The sequence below is a fragment of the Xylaria bambusicola genome, assembly GCF_022495145.1.
Source record: "Xylaria bambusicola strain CBS 139988 unplaced genomic scaffold F5B22scaffold_60, whole genome shotgun sequence".
NCBI classification, from domain to species: Eukaryota; Fungi; Ascomycota; class Sordariomycetes; order Xylariales; family Xylariaceae; genus Xylaria; species Xylaria bambusicola.
The window spans coordinates 241,972-261,927 of record NW_025953613.1 but is presented as its reverse complement, the minus strand read 5'-3'; the positions used below and the strand labels follow the sequence as shown (position 1 = coordinate 261,927).

Here is a 19,956-nt window from a genome sequence, read left to right as displayed (position 1 = left end):
GTTATTAAATTATCACGTGATTAACGCACCGATGTTATTTGTATGGGCTAGGGGGGTGGCCAGGTCAATTGGGTGGCCAGGTCAAGTGGGAGATACGTTATTATTTATATTTAAAAGGAAGATTTTATAATTATATTTTTCTATATATTTAATAAAGCAATTATTTTAAATAATATATAAAAGGGATTTAAAGGAATAAGTTTAATGCTATATAATTTAAATTATATTATTAATTAATTAAATTATCCGGTTATATTTTAAATTAACCCTTTATCCTTAATATTATTTAATTTTTATATAATTATAACTTTAAATAATTTAATTAAAATTAATTCCCTTTTTAAATATATTAAATAAAGGATTATATAATATTAAAATAGCTTTCCTATATTTATTATTAAAGGGTTAAGTTAAATTATATATAATATAACTAATTAATATTATATATTATTTTATATTATTAAAGGGAAAAGTTAAAAGCTTTTATAAAATAAATTATAAATTTAATAAATATTATTATATAAAGAAAATTAAATTATAAAATAAAAGATCTTTTATTATTAAAGATGTTAAGGATTAAATAAAAGTATAAAGTATTTTTAAAGTAAAAAATTATATTATATATTAAAGTAATCATTATATAAAAAGGAAGGAGATTTATACTTAATATTATAAAGCTTATAATAAACCTAACGCATCTCCCACTTGACCTGGCCACCCCCCTAGCCCATACAAATAACATCGGTGCGTTAATCACGTGATAATTTAATAACTCTACAAATACTAATTGTATGAAATAATAAAATATACCATTAGATTCGTAATAAAAAGAGCTATTTAACGGTACCCTTTACTAACTTTTACGGCTTATATTAGCGGAGTTATTAAGCAATACGCTAAAGTAAGCGCTAAATTAATCCTTGCTTAGCACCCCTTTAGCGTATTGCTTAATATCTCGCTTAAGAAATTTTGTAAAAAATAGTAAAAAATACCTTTGGATTCCCCTTTAACTAACGGATTTAAAGGTACTAATTATTAAATCGTACGATTAATATTCGTCAAGTTATTAAAGATTAAACTAATGGGGTTTTATATAGGTTATTAGGGTGGCCAGGTCAATTGGGTGGTCAAGTGGGAGATGCGTTAGCTATAATATATAAATTTATAAAAATATTATAAAAATGTTTAATAATTTAAATTTAAATTAGTTTAAATTAATTATATAAATAGTTATTAAAATATTTTTAAATATATATATAAAGGTTAAAAATATAGTTAAGTTAATTAAATATTTAAGTTAAATAGGAAATGCATTATTTACTTTTTTTTATTTAAAAGGTATTTTAAATAAAAATATTAATATAAATAAGATTTATTTAGCTATATTATTTATATTTAAATTTTTATACCTTTAATTATATAGTAAACGTTATAAAATTAACTATAAACATTTATCTTATCTAAACTTCGTTGGGTAAGGCTCATACGAAGGTCTCCGCCCTGTAGGGCAAACATGGTATGGGGGATTCCAGTTTCGGATGCCAGAACCTCCAGTCCTGGAGGCTTCCATACCAACACTTCAACATTTGTATGCAATATGAACGAACTTTTACAACCCCAAATGTAACAGCACCCGCATGGCTAACCTCTTGACTATTGGCTAGCACCGCAGAAGGTATGCAGTTCAGAGCACTCTCTTTGATTTGTAATCTTGCGGCTTTCTTCCTCCGCGATCGTCTCATTGAGACTTCTCACTCTAAAAGACCTTGCAACGCGCAACAGACTAGCAGTGATGCCAATCGCCAAAAAGACTGTCTTGATCACCGGTTGCAGCGAGGGTGGAATCGGTGCTGCTATGGCTATGGCCTTTAGTCGCCAGGGCTTCCACGTATTTGCCACGCTGCGAAACACGTCGAGGATTGGAGCATTGGCGGAAATTGAGGATTTAGAGGTTCTCGAGCTTGAGGTAACTTCTACGGAATCAGTCGCCCGATGTGTGGAGCATGTGAGAGAGCGGACCGGCGGCACTCTTGATGTGCTAGTTAACAACGCTGGACGCGGTTTTCTGATGCCACTTCTAGATGTTAACATTGACGCAGCCAAGGAGCTTTTTGATATTAACGTTTGGGGCGCCTTGATCGTCACACAAGGGTTTGCTCCGTTAATCATCAATGCAAAAGGGGCAATTGTCAATCACAGCTCAGTGGCCGGAAATATGTTGATACCATGGAAAGGTACGTCGGATTCCTCATGAGACCCAAAAACAATTGCCCAGCCTAACCCTTTGATCTTGGTGTGGCAACGAACAGGTATCTACACCATGTCGAAAGCAGCGGTCACGCAATTTTCGGAGACTTTGAGAGTTGAGCTCGAACCTCTAGGCGTCAGGGTGGTGACGGCACTCATCGGTGCAGTTCACACGCGAGCTCTCGAGAACTCTCGCAGTGAAGAGTTCAAGATGCCCTCCGACTCGTACTTCAATCCAGCTCGGCAATCGATTCTCGACGAGTACACTAGGATAGGGTATGATAGGAGCGAGCAAGTTGATGTGACAGCGCGGCGCTTAGTCAACGATATCGTCTATGGTGCGACAGGCCGAGTTTGGCGCGGTGGTTCCGCGAAAGAGGCGAAATGGTTAACTTGGCTGCTCCCTCGATGGGCAATGCAGAAATTGACATCTAAGGCGATGGGCTTAGAAGATTTGACACATTACTATACGACGAGTGAGAAATAAACATTCCTATTCCATGCCGGCATTGTTGTAGTTATATCCATAAGAGAGGTTTTAGTGGACTGTAAGTATCTAGCAGGAGTTGTTCTAAGGTTACTGCATGCATAATCTTGGTAATAGTAGAGTCCTGCACGATAGTTCGTTTCCGGAGAGTATAGGATAATTATGTGTATGTACATTTAACTTGATGGTGCAATCTAGATAACAGGAAGGTTGAAATGAACAATGATTTGGGACACAGTGTTTCAAGAAGTGACATGGTTACGCACGGGGAAAAATGTGCAATTACAATCATAAACCGTATAGTGAGTACCAATGATTGGGTACTATCCCTTTATAGGTGGACGTTGAATTTACAAGTGCTTCGAAACACGTTCTTTGTCCACGGATTACAATGCCCAAGTAGTTGTACAAGGTTGCATACACTGATACGGTTCTTGAACATTGTACATCTCGACTAAGCAATGCCAGGGTAAAATATAATATAAAATGGACATAAAGAAAGAATTTGTAAGACGGAACAAATTGCAGTGATATCACGAAATCTTCATCTTTCTCCGACATTTTCTTCCTAACACCCTACTTCTTAAACAATGTTGGCATCAAATACGCGTCACAAACCCCCACAAGGATACCTCAACAAGTCTCCCCGAGGTATGTTTTTCAGAGTCCATTATCGGCACGTTAACTGCAGAAGCAGTTCTCAGTCAGATAATTCACCAGTCTGCGAATTTAGTAGAAACTGGGATGCTCATCCAACTTTCAGTGATAGTGCGTTACCACATACGGTTTCGACGCTTTACCCTGCTCCGCTGACAATCCAGATATGTTGCCTGGGTTGGGACGATTGGGAGTCCTACGGCAATGAGATCCTAAGAGCACTAACTCCTGTAGCTGAACACCACGTACGCCTTCAGTGCGAGCAGACGATTATGCCAAAGGCTCCAGTAAGTAGCCTTAAGGCTTTTGTTGTCTGGCAAGGAAGTCCTCCACGAGATCCTCGGGGCAAGGTTCACGGATGTCTCGTTACGGAAGGCCATTTAGAGATGATGCGCGATCGCAACTGCGGCGATTATATCCAGGTCGAATTTGAGTCGGATTATAGCAAGGAGAAACGAAGCAAGAAAATATTACGGAAGCTCTCACAACTCCCTAGGAGGGCAAGGTAAGCTCCTCTAGGTGCTGTTTCGAGTAGTTCTGAAAAGGAGGTTCCTCGATTTTATTTAATACTTAAATGTAAGTGGAAATGATTCTATTCGACAATAAAGAGTGTTGTTCATGTGACGAGGAGTTCTAGAAGAATCTCAAGCCGCTTTAAGTAATAGACTGTCAGTGGGGTTCTGAACATGTTTGAGGTAATAAACTCTAGATGAAAGTTGATATAAGTCGTTTTTACGCGCATAAAAAGTTCGCGACAGTTACGGAGCATGATTGAAATTCAAGTTTATGATTTCTTTGTTGTACTTAAGTCCCCTCGAGGATCCCGCATCTCAAGTGGAACTGCTAACACATCTCATAATTTAAGAATTTACTTATAACGCACAATTATAAATTATCGTGTTCAATCTGGATTGGGCTTCCTGTTAGGCACAAGGTACTTAGACCCCTCACATAAAGTGCTTCGCATGAGGATCGGGAGCAATGGACTAGCAAGTATAGATGAATAGAAGCAGCTACTTAACGATTTATCCACTATTTACGAAACCCTTCCGCCGCGTAATACGAACATGATAATCCTGCCCCTCCTTCACCGAAATGATTCCCAGCACTGGTCTCCCCACATCCGCCTCAGGCATGGGCGGGTCTCCCACAGCCTCGATATCGAAGCGTCGGAGCATCGTCGCAACGAAGGCCGTGACGAAATACTTCGCCAGGAACCTTCCGCTGCACTTTGTTTTACCCCCGCCGAACGGACGCCACGACTGGCTATTTGGCAGCTTTCGTCCGGCCTCAGTATCGATCCAGCGCTCGGGCTTCCAGACCGCAGTATCGTCCCCGAAGATCTTCTCGTCGAAGTGTAGTAGGCGGTGCGGTACCATCACGCGGTTGCCCTTGCGCAGCCGCTTGCCGCCAAGTACCGTGTCGCACGTCACGCGGCGCACCGACGCTGCCCAGCCCGCCAGTCGTAGCGTCTCGTTCCACATGGCATCTACCTGCGGACATTTCTCAGGGTCCTGGATATGGTTGAGGTCGACAAGGACGTCGCCGTGGAAGGCAGGGGCGGTCTCTGCGCGAAAGGCCGCGAGGTAGTGTGGTCGGCGCATCATATGCGTAAGCATCCAGAAAGATGTCTTGCGGGCGTTGGTGTTGATGCTGCACGTCACCTCCCAGACACTGGGTCAGTAAAGGATCGTGAAAAGGGGCGGAAAGCCCCGACTCAAAGGGAAGGGAAGGGATCGTCTTACGCGAAATACAAGTGAAAGATCATGATGGCGATGTTCCTATCGTCCATCCCCGCACCTCTCATCTCATCTTCCATGGCGTTGATGATCCACGCCGCGTGGTCTACTCGTTCTGCTTTGGGAATCTTGAAGTACGCTGTCAGCGCGCGGATCATCTGGTCGCGCGGGGCCGTCATATCGCGACACAAGATGGCCGGATACTGGTACAGCATTTTCCAGATGACCTCGTCGAAGACAATGAAGGCAGCGGGATAGCCCGGATCCACGCGGTCGAGGGGGTCACCGAAATAAACATGTTGGCCCAGGCGCACGAAATAGTCTGATGTCCACTCGTACAGCGGGACCTGGATGTGCATAGAGCTCCGTGAGGCCGAGTAGGCGCATTCTTTACCTAGCGTCTCAAGGTTGAGATGCGCGTTGATCCAGTCGCAACCCTTCTGCTGCAGCACAAGCATATTGGCGCCGGGGTGGCGCTGCAGCGTATGCATCTTCGCGGAGAGGGAGCCTAGGGACAACCCGTCGGGATTGGGAAATCCGGGTTTTTCCTTCGGCAACGGCGAGAACACGGTCTGTATCGTCTTCTCGTCGCTGCCGTTCGTCCTCATCAACGCCTGCACGAACTCGTCGAAGGACAGGGACTCCATGTTCCTGTAGAGTTCGGCTGAATGTTTCGCATTCGTCACAACGTAGAACGTATTCCCGAATGCTGTCAAGGCGAATGGCGTGCTCTCGCGGCCGACCTGGGCCCTGCGTGGGATGCATGAGCAATGGACTTCCAATTCCGCATTGGTGGTCAGAGTTATCACATACCTGGCGTACGCAAGCAAGCCATTCGAGTCGCGGAAGAAAGCTATGCCGTGGCCTTCATACAAGGAGATAAGTCAACTATATTTATTCTTAATATAACGTAATTGCCACCGGACCTACCGAGTACTAGAAGTTGTCTTAATTAGCCGGCAGGTCTGGTTTGGGAGTAGACAAGAGTCTTACTTGGAATCACGTAGGGTAACTCTTTAGGCTCGTCGGGGTGAAGCTTGGGATAGATGGTAAATCTCCATGTTCTCCAAAGTACCCAGGAGATCAGCAATAACAATATGATATACAACAGCATCACGGGATCCTGGGTATTTAGAAGTGGTCGATTCCAGTTCGGTAGGACTTCATAGAGCTGTGAAGTAGTCATGATGCTAACTCATGCCACCACGGAATTGAATATTATGCCTTTCGCAAGGTTGACGATATCTTCGTATCCTGAGGCTAAGGATAGGGAGCTGAACTGTGGCAGGCAACAGAATCAACTATGCTAGGTGAATACATGCTAATCACTTCGTTTTCATCAAGGACAGTTGTTTTCCCTGCTAAGCTTCCGATGTGTGTGTCATCAGGGTAGATTGTGAGCCGCAGTTCGTACTTACAGCGTCGGCTTCAACCTGTACTGTGGTTACTTCTGTATGAACATCCAAGTACAAGGGATTCGTCGACTTTGTGGCAACAGAGAAGGCGCCCACTTCCCCAGGTATAGGAACCCCAGGTTTGCGGGATGGCCAAGCCGTTCATCCAAGAAAATGGGGAATAAGCCTATGACTTTAGCAATGCTATGGTAACATTGCTCGATGTGAGATGTGACAGGGCCTTTTTTCATGTCGAATATTAATTACAGATCCTCCGACTCCTCCAAGCCCTAATTGGATGTAGATTTGAGCATCATGGGGATATCGACTACTCAGCATGCACACCATCTTTCGAATGTCAGGATTAATAGATACAACACACCTTTATGGGCTATACCGAGCAGGTACTACGCAGAGAAGGGCGATTCCTCGGTCACCAACAATCAAGCCCAATCAACAAGCACCGTTTCTCCGTCCTTCAAGTTAGTGTACTTGACACTTGCCCTCCACACGGCCGCCCTTTTCTCGTCATCTTGCGCCTCGCCGCTTACTGGCTTCGGCTGAGACCCGTTTAGGTACACACTCTTTGGCGTGCTGCCGATCGGCGGGTCAACTGACAAGGCCGCAGCAAGCACATCTGACGCCGACTTCTGTGGGGTGCGCATGAGACCGTCGGGGTTCTTCCAGGCCAAGATACGCATCACAAATGTGATAATGGACTTCACAAGCCAGCCATGGTCACCCACGGTTATGTGGGTGGGCATGATGCCTGGGTCGACGCCAAGGATAGCGATGCGACTAATATCGGGGTCTCTGTTGAGCCGATTCTGAAGCTCGATACTGCAGTCATCGTAGCACCACATCATTAGTACGAATATCACGACAACTAAATATTCCTTCAATAATTCCACGATATATGACATAAGGTAGGCTATGCTCAGCAGACGGATAGACAGCAGAAGAAGGAAAAAAGAAAGAAAGAAAAAAAGGGGGAAAAGGGGGGGAAAAGAGGCTGGAGTAAGCTCCACTAAGAGGGCTGCAGGTACACTAACATCATCATAACGAGACAAAGCTTAGCCGCTCCGTAGCGTCGAATGCCGCACAGGCCGCGGGGATCATTTGCGGAGTTTGCCGGGCTGGCACTCCACTCGCCCTTGGCGATCGCGTCGACCGTTTCACTACTCGCGTCGACTAAGATTTGCTTCCATTCGTCCTCGACAAAGGCGCGGTTGATGCTGTTGCATGGGTCCAGAGGGCTATAATGCATCGATTGTTGCGAGTTAGCCGTTATATTGTTGGCTGCAGGGAAGACACATAACATAACATGAAAACGAGGAAAGGGATGTGGGGTAGGTAATCAACTTGCTCATGGACGGCACCCCCAATCACCACTATGCGACCCGATTCCTTGTCCATGCTTCGAAGCAGTAAGAGCGTCAGGAGCCAGTGCCCGAGGTAATTGCTTGTGAACGTCGTATCGAGGCCCTCGTCCGTCCACGTCTGGCCGTGAGCCTCGCGGAGTCCGGCGTTGAGGATGAGCGCCTGGATGCGAGGCATGGCACCTGACTGCACCTTGGTATTGATCGCTGCGGCCGCCTCGCGCACGCTCGACGGTTTGCACAGGTCGAGGGCCACCATCTCGTGGACCGGCTGTTGATCCCCGGCTGTTGTTGGTCTAACAGCATTGCGGCGCAGGATCGAGCTAAGAACAGTATCTGAGCTCACGTCTCGTACCGTGTAGATGCCGTGGTAGTCCTTCGCGTCGATGATGTTGCTGGCGAGTACGGTGCCCAGGCCGCCATTTGCGCCTGTCAATACGATAGTACCTGTCGGCATTGTCATGTGTTGCTTTAACTTCTTGTCTTTGTTGACTCCAGGGAACGGAGGAGACGGCGGTGGTGGCAGAATGGTTAGCTGTAAAGTTCTAGACTGTGAAAAGCAGATTGGACTCATTCGTATCTTCTCCCAATAGGAGGCAAGGGATGAGGACTGCCAACTACATTCCTGGTAGGTATGTGATACGCAGTTTTATAAGGCAGGTGGCGGAGATATCTCGATTAATTCCGTTCTTGACGCCTCTGAAAGAAATTGGATGCAGCTCAGAAGATCGCACAGGTAACAGACACATTCATTTTCATTGGGCAATGTTCACTATGTAAACTAGCACCTTGTGTGTTTACAGAGCTTCACACATATTTACAGGTGTATAAAATTACGTATTTAGCCAAGAACCGCCCAGGGCAGATAGCAGAATCCCCTTTTTAGAATGTTAGTTATTTTGATCTTCTAGTGCTCTTGGTAAACATACCGCCATATGGAAGCCAAATACCCTCCAGACCAGCTGTAGAATAGTACTTTGGTGGGTTGTTGGGTTCGCTCAGATTCGGCGGGTTGTCTTTGTATGAATTAAGCCGTGGAGATATAGGCCCGCTTGGTGAGTCTAACGGGTCGACGAGAAATCAATCCGACCAAAATGAATTGACCGGCTTTAGCCCATTTTTGGTATTCCAGACACTCTCATTGGTATGAGGGCCGTCGGTATTAACTATCCCCGTGCTTCCCCTTGGCAGCTGCCATTTCCCTATCACAGTATCTGAATGGGGGGCGCTAGCAAAGAAGAAGACCTTGACATGTAAACGGAGGGCCTCGGCATAGATTGATGATAAAAGGGGCAGCTGTAATATCTTCTTGGGGTCGACAGGTTGATCCTGCAAAGAGCCAACTCTTCCAAGGTTTCTCACTGGCAGTGATATGTGGGCCGTTTGGTTAGGATATGTTGCCTCCTTACTACCGTTGTCGCTCATTTGTTATGGTTACGCCTAAAGAGCCAGTATAAGCAAAGCATACCCCGCTGATCTGGCTTTGTTTTCTGCTTGTCCTCTCACTTTCACTCCCAATTTTCAGCCAACCAACGGTCCCCAATCTCGCCTCCTCTCTTGCCACTGCTGCCCTAGAACAATGGTCCCCGACTCGAGCCTCGCCCGTAAATGTGTAGGAAAACTGCCCCTTCCCCGCCTGTAAAGTAGGGGCATCACAATGCATTTCCTCTAACTGAATCTTGCAGTCCCAGGCATTGGTTGCTCTGTTGGGACCAGAAAAAGTCTCCTTCCCAGGGAGCGAGTCCTATAATTCGGTGTTATCATCATATTTTACCCCGCAGGTAGTAACCAAACAGCCTCTATGCGTCGTCTTGCCAACAACTACTGAAGAGCTATCGGGGGTCGTGAAATCGCTGACGGCCAGCTCGTGTGACTTCGCCATTCGATCTGGCGGCCATGCAACTATACCTGATGCGTCAAATGCGTCGGGAGGCGTGACGATAGATCTACGGGGCTTTAACTTGATGGAGCTCAATGAAGACAACTCGGTGCTCACTGCAGGTGTAGGTGTAACGTGGGATGCAGTCTACTCTAAGCTTGACCCCTTGAGCCTTAGTGTCGCTGGTGGCCGCGTTGGTGGTGTGGGAGTGCCAGGCTTGACCTTAGGTGGCGGTATTTCTTACTTCGGACCACGATACGGATGGACCTGCAACAGCGCCTTGAGCTTCGAAGTTGTCCTCGCCGACGGCTCGATCGCGATAGTCGACGAGGCTCTTGACCCTGAATTCTTCCACGGACTAAGAGGCGGAATGAACAATTTTGGTATTGTTACGCAAATTAAGTACAAAACATTTCAACAGGGGCTTCTGTGGGCTGGCTCTGTCTACAGTCCATTATCTAGCCTGGATGAGGAGGTTAAAGTGTTCAGTGAGCTCACTAAAGCAGAAAACTACGACGACTTCGCCTCTTTTATCTTCGGTTTCGGATACTCCAAAGAACGTAACTTATCGGTGATTATTCATGAACTCGTCTATACGAAGCCAGTCGAGAATCCCGAGTACTATCAGGGTTTTCTCGTTCTGCCATCTATCTACAATAACTCTTCTATCACTAGTACAAGCTCACTCGCCCAGGTAAATGCGAAACAACTACCAATTGGAAAAGCTCGGTGAGCTATGACAAGCACTTTCTCGCAATGTTGCACCATATACTGACGGCACGCAAGATATGCATTTTCCACGACGACATTCGTTCCCACGGAGGCAATGACACATGCAGTGTTCAATGCATGGAAGAGTAGCTTAGAGGTCGTTGGAGATATCAAGGGACTTAGCTGGTCTATTTCAATGGAACCCCTCCCGCCAAGCACGTATGGGCGTGGTGCGACAGCAAACTCGATGGGACTCGCAGATCGCAAAAAGACCCTTATTGTCTGCCTGCTGACGCTAACCTGGGCGGACAAAGCTGATGATGACCGCATTCAGGACGCGCAAGCATCCCTCATTGGGTCAATTGAGGAGGCTGCGCACAAGCTCGGGACTTACGATCCTTTTAAGTACATCAACTACGCGGCGCAGTGGCAGGATCCCATCGCGGGATACGGGAAGGCAAGCGTGCAGAAACTTCAAAAGCTGCGGGCAAGGGTTGATCCTGATGGAGTCTTCACACATCGTGTTACTGGAGGCTTCAAAATCCCGGAGTAAGCTGCAGTTAGATGAACTCGTGTGCAGGTGCCGCGGGGTTGGGCCGATGGTACTCCGCCAGGAGCTACAGACAACATTACAGCTGAGTAGAAGCATACGACTTTGAAACGAGACGGTTCTCGAATGCGGCTGTAAGATGCGGTACAGACTGGAGGGTCCCAATCTCTGAAGCCAGATTGAAAAGAAATCCCAATGGATTAGTCTTCGGCCACTGAGGAAACCAACAGCACACCGCTCTGTACCGTACAACCAACTGCATAACGTCCCCAGCACCAGAGACCTGCACGTAACAATCCAAGAAAATAAACATAACCAAAGAAAGCTGCCACGGAACAAATGACGCCGTTAAGCCCGTGCAAGATTAACGGCCTCTATATGGCATACCCTTACGCTCATATCCTTGCCCAGAGATTTAGCTGACCGACATAGTACCTGCTTTATGATTAATATGCAATTTATTCAACACACCCCTTCCGCTGTTGCCAGCTGTAGTTGGTTCTTAAACTGTTGGATTATCTCATTCAGAACTGTGGTTGTGTTGGTCTCGTGCTCTCCTTTTTCAGGAGGCAAGTACCTAGGTACCTAATCTAAGGTTCTGCACCGTGTTTCAGCCACTCATACCAAGCCACTAGCTACACTGCCACTTATTGCTTAAGTAATACAGCACGCGTGGGCTAATTAGTCTACGCGCGTCACCAAATCCAACACTTCCATCTAGGCCTTATTGTTTTTTCGCCAATCAACCAGCACATCGTCACACATCCGGGACATAGAATAAGTATCGGACATGACCTTCAACACAGGCACATCCACACCCATTTCCTTCAAAAACCATTCTCGAATGCGAATAGCGACGAGGGAGTCGATGCCCAGACTAGCCACAGGTAGTTTACTATCCAGGACCTGAGGATCAATCTCGAGCATGTTTCCTAGCGCTATCTTGAATCCCTGCTCGAGTATCGTGAGGCACTCAGCAGCGTCTTCGGCATCAGCGAGCTGCGACTTGATACTGGCCGCGCCCCCGCTCTGCTGCGCGCCCGCGTCGTCTTGCTGCTGTTGCTGCCCGCTGTAGCACGACAGACGAGGATCGTCGCGCCATTCACCCTGGAACACGGGCCTGATACCCGTGATCAATTCCCCAGTCTGTCCTGAGCCAGGACGCCCGCAGACCACGGCCTCTGCCAGCATCTCGTGCAGGTCAGTTTCGGATTCTCTGTTGAATCGAGGAAGAATGGCCTTATAGATAGTCTCGGCATGGTCGGAATCTCGCCTGAAAATGTAGCCGAAGCCTGTCAGGATTGCGATGTGGATCAGGGAGCCTGCTAGACCGCGCTGCCGTCTTCCCTGCACTAGACTCGCCATGTAGTGATTAGCGGCCGCGTAGGCTGACTGTCCGATACTTCCGACTATCGATGTCGTTGACGAGAAGCAGATGAAGAAGTCTAGTGGTTCATCGCCAAATACTGCATCCAAATTCTTGGACCCGACTACCTTGGGCGCCAACGTGGCATAGAAGTCTTCCCAGGGTAGATGATGGAATAGACGGTCGCGGAGAACCATGGCTGCGTTCATCACACCGCCGATAGGCGGCATTGTGGATTTGATCTCAGCATGGGCGGCACGGAGCGAGTCCATGTTGACTATATCGGCGGCCATGGGTCGTACATTTGCACCTTTTCGTGAGAGGTAGTTGAGTACCCCTTGTGGCACGTTAGGGTTTCGACTGGTCAAAACTACGTTTCGCGCACCGTTCTCTACCATCCATAAACATACTGATATGCCCAGATCTCCTGTCATGCCGCATAGGAGATATGTCTTGTCCGGTGAAAATAGCCCGCGGGATTCAAGGGGCTGGACCAGTGCGCTAACACTATCAGTGGTGGTCCAATTGATTACCTCCGTTGGGTCAGATTTGCCGCTCTTCAGTGTGGAAGCTTGGTCGATGCCCGTGACTTCAACATTGTTGGACAGTACCTGTAGGAGGCTAGATTGAAGTTTCACGGCAAGATTGCCGAGGTCAGAAAGGCTCAACTTGATAATGAGCTCATTAGTGGATTTGTTGGCGATGGTCGCAGCGGGCGCCGCTGCCTGAATCAATCTAGGTATGGTCTGATGTTGCGCTTGTGCCAGATTAACAAAGCTCTGTAGGCCACTTGGACATATTTCCTGTATATCTTCTTCGCTCGCATAGGGATGAATGAAGTTTACACCTGAAGTGTCTGACATTCGCGATGTGGTTTGGAATACCGTAATCCCCTGTTCGCTAGCAACCGTGTCAATGACCTTACTGATGCTGTCAGGAGCACCGTGCACCCACGCCGGCGCTTTCAAGTTACTCAGGAGGTGTCTTGCAAGTGCCTGGGCCAGGAACTGGTGCAGCCATGCGATGTCATCGACGGCTGTCAGCTTGTCATCCTGCCAGCGACACAGAATGTGATCCCTGGGGACCTTGACAAGGGATCCATTAACACTCGAAAGAGCGAGAACCTTGTCTCCTGAAGACAGTTCGTGGCCGATGCAAACAAATTGGGTCTCCTGTCCGTCATAGACGATGGCAGAGAGACTGGAAGCCGTGACCCGCAAGCAAAATTCATCACCCTTAGTACTTCCGAAGGGTATAGCTTGTAGCTCAAAGCCATTCTGACTGTCGTCGAGTACCACCGCCGTGTCTTCGGCTTGAAGGCTAGTTGTTTGCGTAACATTCCGAATCCTCGCAGCAGACCGACGATTGATGTCGTCTAGAGGCAGCACACGAGGTATGTAGAAAGCGCCATTCTTGAGCGCCAGCTCAGGCTCCTGGGTCCACAACATATGGTCGGTTTCGGATGGATCCACTAGAGCGAGACGGAGAAGCATCTCAGCTAGTGTGGTTGGAACTAGAGAAGACGGGTCATCAACGTCGAGGAATTGAAGCCTGAAATCCATTCGTTCAGCGCGCAGTGTACTTGAAAGGCCCAACGTGATGTTGGCTTCGGGGTCTTTGCCTGATTTTGCGCCCGATGCCACCCATAGAACTGACTCAGCTGTCTCCATGAGATCTTGCAAGCCCTTGAACCTCTTTTCGTTCATATCGCGGAACGCTGGGCTATCGAGGTCGTTGAGGCACAGTACAGTTGCGCGTTTGGGCACGTTAATGCCCTCCAGACCAGAAAGTGCTGTGATCTTCGTGGAGGCGGAAACTGCTGCTTCAAGAACTGCCTTAGTCTTGGACGCGAGTTCGGCGCTGGCGCCACCGCCAATGATGATGATGTCATTAATAGGCGGAAGTGCCGCTGACCCGGCATTGAGAGGCTCGCGGAGTAGCTGTATGCTCTCGTCGACTGCCTGGGCCACGATGACGGAACAAAAGGATGGAGTCGAGCTGATATCAACTCCTGAAAACCCATTGGCCTTCAGCAGCGTGTCCCATCGATCTAAGCCAACGGTGGGTGCCCAGACTCGCCCATCATCTATGCCGAGGAACCATCCAGGGAGCGTCGACATGACCAACTGCGTTGGCAAAAAGTCTTTGGTGATCTCTAGCAATACTAAGCGGCCACCTGGACGGAGAAGCTGTCGGCAGTGACGCAAGGTTTCGTCGAGGCTTTTCGTCGCATGCAGACAGTTCGATGAAACGACCATGTCGTAGGCTCCATTTTCGAATCCTTGATCCACCGGATCATTCTCAATATTCAGCGTCTTGAAATTAAGTTTGTTGATATGATTACTGAACACGGTACGCGCGTTATCGAAGAAGCCGGTAGATATATCCGTATATGTGTACGAAGCGTATTGGGTTCCTAGGGCGTCTAGTACGGCTCGTGTAGTACCTCCGGTGCCAGCTCCGACCTCAAGGACGTTCATGCGCGGATATCGGTGCGCAATTTGTTTGACCATGACCGCAAGATCCTCATTACCGTCTTTGGCGCCGAGACCTTCAACATAAAGGCGGTCAAGCATACCGTCTTGTGTGAGTACTTTGAGAGGAGGTGTGGTACCGCGAACAATACTGACAAGATTCTTTCCCATAGCATGGAGGATGTTCATGTCGTTATTGTCGGCTGGTTGGCTGTCCCGCCACTCTTGCACCATCGCGAGGGTGTCGTTCTTCCACTCAGGTTTAACTTCGGGATGCTCCCCAGCATCAATCTGGGGAAGCAGATGCTCCAAAACCCAAGTCATCATGTGTCTCCGATATTTACCCATCAGCATCAGCTCCTGCTTTAGGATCTTCTTGCGAAGCTGGCGCAAGTAGAAGTGAGCTGTGCGCGTAAGCTGTTCATACAGAACCTTCTCCTGCTCCGAGAGTTTGGTTTCTTTGCCAGGCTCAATTCCAAAGTCGGCATCCCTAACCCACGTGGTGTCGGCGTAAAGCCAAGGATCCCGGCGTTGGCCAACCGCCGTTAGGTGCACTCCACGCACCTGGACGTTGATTTGTCCATCTGCGGCATCAAAGAGGTCGACATCTCCTGTCAAGGTAGTTTTCCCTGTCGCGGTCACGGTTGCGTCGGCATTAAGGTCGAGCGACTCTTGAGGCTCGGAGGGCGCCATGCTGATTCTGACACACTCCACGCGTGTTGGCAGGTAGATGCAGTTTACGCGGCCATCCCCGGGGAAAGAAAAGGCAGCTAGAAGACCTTGGAAGGCGGTGTCAACGGGTGCGGGATGCATGCACGACCGAATCGAGGAGCCTTCTGGCGGCGAGGAAACGGTGACCACGGCGCGGTGGAGCCGTCGAAGCATTGACTTCGCCTGGAATAATTCGGCATAGTTGAAACCTTCTTCGGCCAGACTCGAGTAGAGCTGTTCCATGTCTAGAGCATCCATGGGAAGCAGTGGTTTGGTTCGCCGAGGTAAAACATCCTTGCTCGGCTCGCCCAGCCAAACTCGCACGCCACCAGTGAAATGGGACGTGAGTTTGGCTTGAGGAGTGTCGAGCGGCTGGACCGAGTCGACGGGGCCGCTGTAGCAGGCAACTTCGGCAGTAATGCACTCGTCAGACTGACTCGTGACGTGAACGGTGAAGACTACCTCCAATCCTGACGAGTCTTCTTCAAGGCGCATGGCACGCTCAATATTGATATCATGCAGCTCGATTAATCGCATTGGTTGCTGATCATCGGCAAGGCGTGTCGCTGCCTCGTACGCCATTGACAAGTAGCCGGATGCCGGGAATAACACTTCACCTTGGATCCGGTGCCCAGCGATCCAGGGCAACTCGCTCAACCTGATGAGTTGCTTCCAGTGTATTTCACGCTTGCCACGCTCGCCGTGCGTAACACAGTGACCCAGAAGCTCGTGACGCGCTTGGTCTTGCGTACGGAAAATGCGAGCTGATCTCGATTCTTTCCAGATGAGACCAGGGTGATCCCATGAGTAGGCAGGGAGACCTTTCAGAATGGTAAGCTTTTGTTTCTCAGTACCATTTGCGAAAGCTCTACGGACTCCGTCGAACGTAATCAAGGGACTTGACGAAGGAAATAATTTCCACAAGAATCCCAGTGCGTCAGCAAATGACTCAACTGCACTTTGCCCGCGCTTCAGAACACCCGAGTATGGGAGAGTTAGACCTGACAACGACTTTATGGTTTCTGAGCTGGGCCCTTTGAGAGCCGGATGCGGACCAACTTCAAGAGCAAGGTCGAAATATTGATCTTCGTTGAGGGCTCGCGAGACTGCCTGGCTGAAAAGCACGGCTTGCGTCATGTTATCGACCCAATACTGGCCCTCAAGGAGGACGCTATCAGCTACCTGATCAAATGACCGAATTCGACCGTTCGCTCCCCAGACACTAGAGTACCACGTGCATTGCTTGCGCCCCTTGTTCACCTTGACTCCACATTGCTTCATGGACTCGAGATAGGGGTTGCCGCATGGTTTCATGTGATGAGAGTGATAGGCCGTGTCAACTTGTAGCACGCGGGCAAAGGTGCCGTTCTCGCGAAGACGGGCTTCGGCCTCGTCGATAGCTTCAGCATCTCCTGCCAGGGTGCAGCTGGTCTGCGAGTTACTGGCGGCCACGGTGATCGCTCCACTAAAGTCGCTGCAGAATGCGGTGGCTTGGCCTAGGGACATGCCCACCGCCATCATCTTACCGCGCTTCCCGCCTGGACCGTGAGCAAGATGGGAGTGCACACCTCTGTAGTAAGCGACGCGAATAGCGTCCTTAGCATCGAGGTAACCCGCAGCATACGCAGCACCAATCTCACCGGACGAGTGTCCCACGACAGCGGCGAAGTGTATACCGGCAGCGCGCAAGGCATCTACCAGACCGACCTGGAGCGCAGTACACAAGGGCTGTGACACGGCGGCCTCGCCAACGCGGGATGTTTTCAAAGGCGCATAGAGTTGATCGACCAGTGTCCAGTCGGGGCGATCGCCCAAGGGGAGCGAATCAAGACTCTCCTGCATCTTGTCGATGGCATCACGGAACGGAGCTGAAGCTCCGTAGAGATCCTTGCCCATGGTCGCCCATTGCGCACCCTGGCCCGTGAAGACACCCAGGATCCGAGGAGGCAGGACCTCGGGGATGGTCGCCGTGCGGGTGCTGCCTTTGAGAGATTCGGTAGCCGCCTCGAGCTTGTCGGCGAGCTGCTCGGCAGATGTGGCAGAGAAGGCCGCCCGGAAGGGGAAGTCCGTCCGCCGGAACAGAGTGTAGGCGAGCTGAGCGAGATTGGCGCTAGGGTTTGCGCGCAAATGGGCGGATAATGCCGCGGCATTTGCTGCTAGAGCTGTGCTCGAGTTGGCTGATAGGACGAAAGGCCCGGCGCTCTGGACTTGTGATTCGGCGGTGTCTTTTGTCGTCGTGTGGCCGTTGATTTTTCCATCGTCTGAAGCCTTAATTTCTTGCGGCTTGCCGTTTGGCGTGTGTCCATTTGGCTTTGCGTGGCCATTGATCGCATGGCCGTTCGTTGCACTACCGTTCGTTGCATGGCCGTTCGTGGTATGACCATTTGTTGCGTGTCCGTTTGTCGCAAATCCATTTGTCACATGTCCATTTGTTGTATGGCCATTTGTATGACCATTAGTCTTAATGTCGTTCGTCCGAGTTTTAGGAGTGTGCTCATGGCCATCCCAGCTCTCAATGATGGCATGCGCATTGGTGCCACCAAAACCGAAGCTGTTGACACTCACACGGCGCGGCGATCCTTCCGGAACGATAGGCCAGGCGCTTTTCTCGGTCGGAATGCGCAGGTTTGTGTAGTATGGCTTAATTTTGGGATTGAGCTTGTTAAAATGGAGGTTCGCGGGAATCTCGCCATGCTGGACGGCCAATGACGCCTTCAGTACACCTGCAAGTCCCGCAGTACCCTCAGTATGTCCAATGATGGTCTTTATACTGCCAACCATAAGCTGGCCGTCGTTTCCATCGGGAAAAAACACGCTTTGGATGGCTCGAGCCTCAATAGCTGTTGCTCATAATCAGCATCAAAGTTCCGAAGAGGTTAAAGAGCTGAACGGTGAGCGAAATACTTACGGTCTCCCGCAGGTGTGCCTGTCCCATGTGCCTCGAAGTACTGTGGGCGATCTGACTCGAGTGCTGGATCGAGCCCGCAGCGCAAGTACGTATCCCTAATGAGCCTGGCTTGTGACTCGGAGCTGGGCATTGTAATTCCCGGTGTCTTTCCGTCTGAGTTGACGCCTGTCTCGCGAACGATGCATTCGATGTGGTCGCCGTCTGCGATTGCCTGGCTGAGCGTTTTAAGGAAAACAGCAGCGAAACCCTCGCCGCGGGTATAGCCATCCGCAGACGCATCCCACATGAAAGATCGACCATTGGGTGAGAGCATGTTGAGCTGGTGCATATATCGTCAATTTACTTGTATGGAGCTTATGACGCTCAGGGGCGTTGATTGATAAAAACGTACCTTGGATTCACTCACGAATGGCTCCGGGCCAATGATGAGGTTCGAACCTGCTGCAACTGCCATAGTTGCCTCTCCATTCCGCAGAGCAGATACTGCTTGGTGCAGAGCTACCAAACTAGAGGAGCAAGCAGTATCTATCGCCACTGAAGGCCCTCTCCAGTCATAAAAGTACGATAGACGATTGGCCAGGATAGATGCCGCAGTGCCAGTTGCGTGATACTGTGGCAGACTCTCAATGCCACGTATAGCAGTAAACTGGTAGTCAAAGCTCATACACCCGACGAACACGGCGGTGGATGAACCCTTGAGTTGGTGCATCGAGTAGCCCGCCGACTCGATGCCTTCGTATACTGTCTCGAGCAGCAAGCGCTGCTGAGGGTCCATGGCCTCGGCCTCCTTGGGGTTAATGGAGAAAAAGTCACGATCAAAGCCACGGGGGTCCTCATCTAGAAGATACGCGTGCCTAACGTTCATGCTCTATTTGATCGATTGCGTTAGTACAGACACAAGGTTTTCAAACGCTGACTATCATTAGATAGCCAGGTGACGGTGGGAAGGGTGCGACCTTACTCCATGATGCTGGCTGTTTGTGTGATGGAACGCCTTAGTATTGAAACGAGTCGCTGGAATTTCTTGCAACACATCTCGTGGGCTCTCAAGTAGCCCCCAGAGCTTAGAGGGTGATGTGGCGCCGCCGGGCAACCGGCAGCTACTGCCAACTATTGCTATGGGGTCGTCCTTCATTGTGACTGGCGATAAGAGTATATGATATGAAGGCTGAACGAGACAAGGTGAGTGCGAAGAGATAGGTTCTTATGAGAACCTTGTAGTATGCCAAGAAATACCAATGGGACGTTGAAGTCTCAATAAGTTCCCAGGAGCTAGGCCAAAAGGCGTAGGGAAAGATACAGCTTAACGGTATCAAGCTGCAATTGACACCAGGCTGGAAACTGGGCTAGACTATAAGTCCGGTACTATGAACGTTATTGATACCCCTTTGTTTGACTCGCAAAGCAAAGGTCAAAGGACAGGTAAGATCATGCTTACTGCCATCGGGCTCCGA

At 49.1% G+C, this 19,956-nt stretch overlaps 6 protein-coding genes across 6 annotated transcripts; 3 read left to right on the top strand and 3 right to left on the bottom strand.

The window, feature by feature from the left end:
- Positions 1-1,512: 1,512 nt before the first annotated feature.
- Positions 1,513-2,967, top strand: F5B22DRAFT_624855 (putative short-chain dehydrogenase/reductase). The gene is made up of 2 exons (XM_047976148.1): positions 1,513-2,234; positions 2,310-2,967. Exons 1-2 carry the CDS (start codon positions 1,793-1,795, stop codon positions 2,732-2,734), a joined length of 867 nt encoding a protein of 288 aa, XP_047826499.1. The 5' UTR covers positions 1,513-1,792; the 3' UTR covers positions 2,735-2,967.
- Positions 2,968-3,324: 357 nt separating this feature from the next.
- On the top strand, positions 3,325-3,936 carry F5B22DRAFT_660662 (uncharacterized protein; the record flags this gene model as incomplete). The annotated part of the gene is made up of 1 exon (XM_047980310.1): positions 3,325-3,936. The coding sequence occupies one exon, from the start codon at positions 3,325-3,327 to the stop codon at positions 3,898-3,900; it is 576 nt and encodes a 191-aa protein (XP_047826498.1). The 3' UTR covers positions 3,901-3,936.
- A 352-nt stretch (positions 3,937-4,288) lies between these two features.
- F5B22DRAFT_473747 (putative cytochrome p450) lies at positions 4,289-6,470 on the bottom strand. The gene is made up of 5 exons (XM_047972177.1): positions 6,124-6,470; positions 6,061-6,066; positions 5,944-5,995; positions 5,137-5,880; positions 4,289-5,044 (listed from the first exon to the last, which is right to left on the bottom strand). The coding sequence occupies exons 1-5, from the start codon at positions 6,314-6,316 to the stop codon at positions 4,417-4,419; spliced, it is 1,623 nt and encodes a 540-aa protein (XP_047826497.1). The 5' UTR covers positions 6,317-6,470; the 3' UTR covers positions 4,289-4,416.
- A 497-nt stretch (positions 6,471-6,967) lies between these two features.
- Positions 6,968-8,366, bottom strand: F5B22DRAFT_639378 (putative short-chain dehydrogenase; the record flags this gene model as incomplete). The annotated part of the gene is made up of 3 exons (XM_047977709.1): positions 6,968-7,364; positions 7,577-7,780; positions 7,891-8,366. 3 exons carry the CDS (start codon positions 8,364-8,366, stop codon positions 6,968-6,970), a joined length of 1,077 nt encoding a protein of 358 aa, XP_047826496.1.
- A 458-nt stretch (positions 8,367-8,824) lies between these two features.
- F5B22DRAFT_473814 (putative oxidoreductase) lies at positions 8,825-11,084 on the top strand. Its single transcript, XM_047972178.1, has 3 exons — positions 8,825-9,515; positions 9,589-10,511; positions 10,569-11,084. The coding sequence occupies exons 1-3, from the start codon at positions 9,483-9,485 to the stop codon at positions 11,044-11,046; spliced, it is 1,434 nt and encodes a 477-aa protein (XP_047826495.1). The 5' UTR covers positions 8,825-9,482; the 3' UTR covers positions 11,047-11,084.
- A 676-nt stretch (positions 11,085-11,760) lies between these two features.
- On the bottom strand, positions 11,761-19,637 carry F5B22DRAFT_650963 (uncharacterized protein; the record flags this gene model as incomplete). Its single annotated transcript, XM_047979394.1, has 4 exons — positions 11,761-18,434; positions 18,503-18,821; positions 18,894-19,370; positions 19,464-19,637. 4 exons carry the CDS (start codon positions 19,635-19,637, stop codon positions 11,761-11,763), a joined length of 7,644 nt encoding a protein of 2,547 aa, XP_047826494.1.
- Between the last annotated feature and the right edge of the window lie 319 nt (positions 19,638-19,956).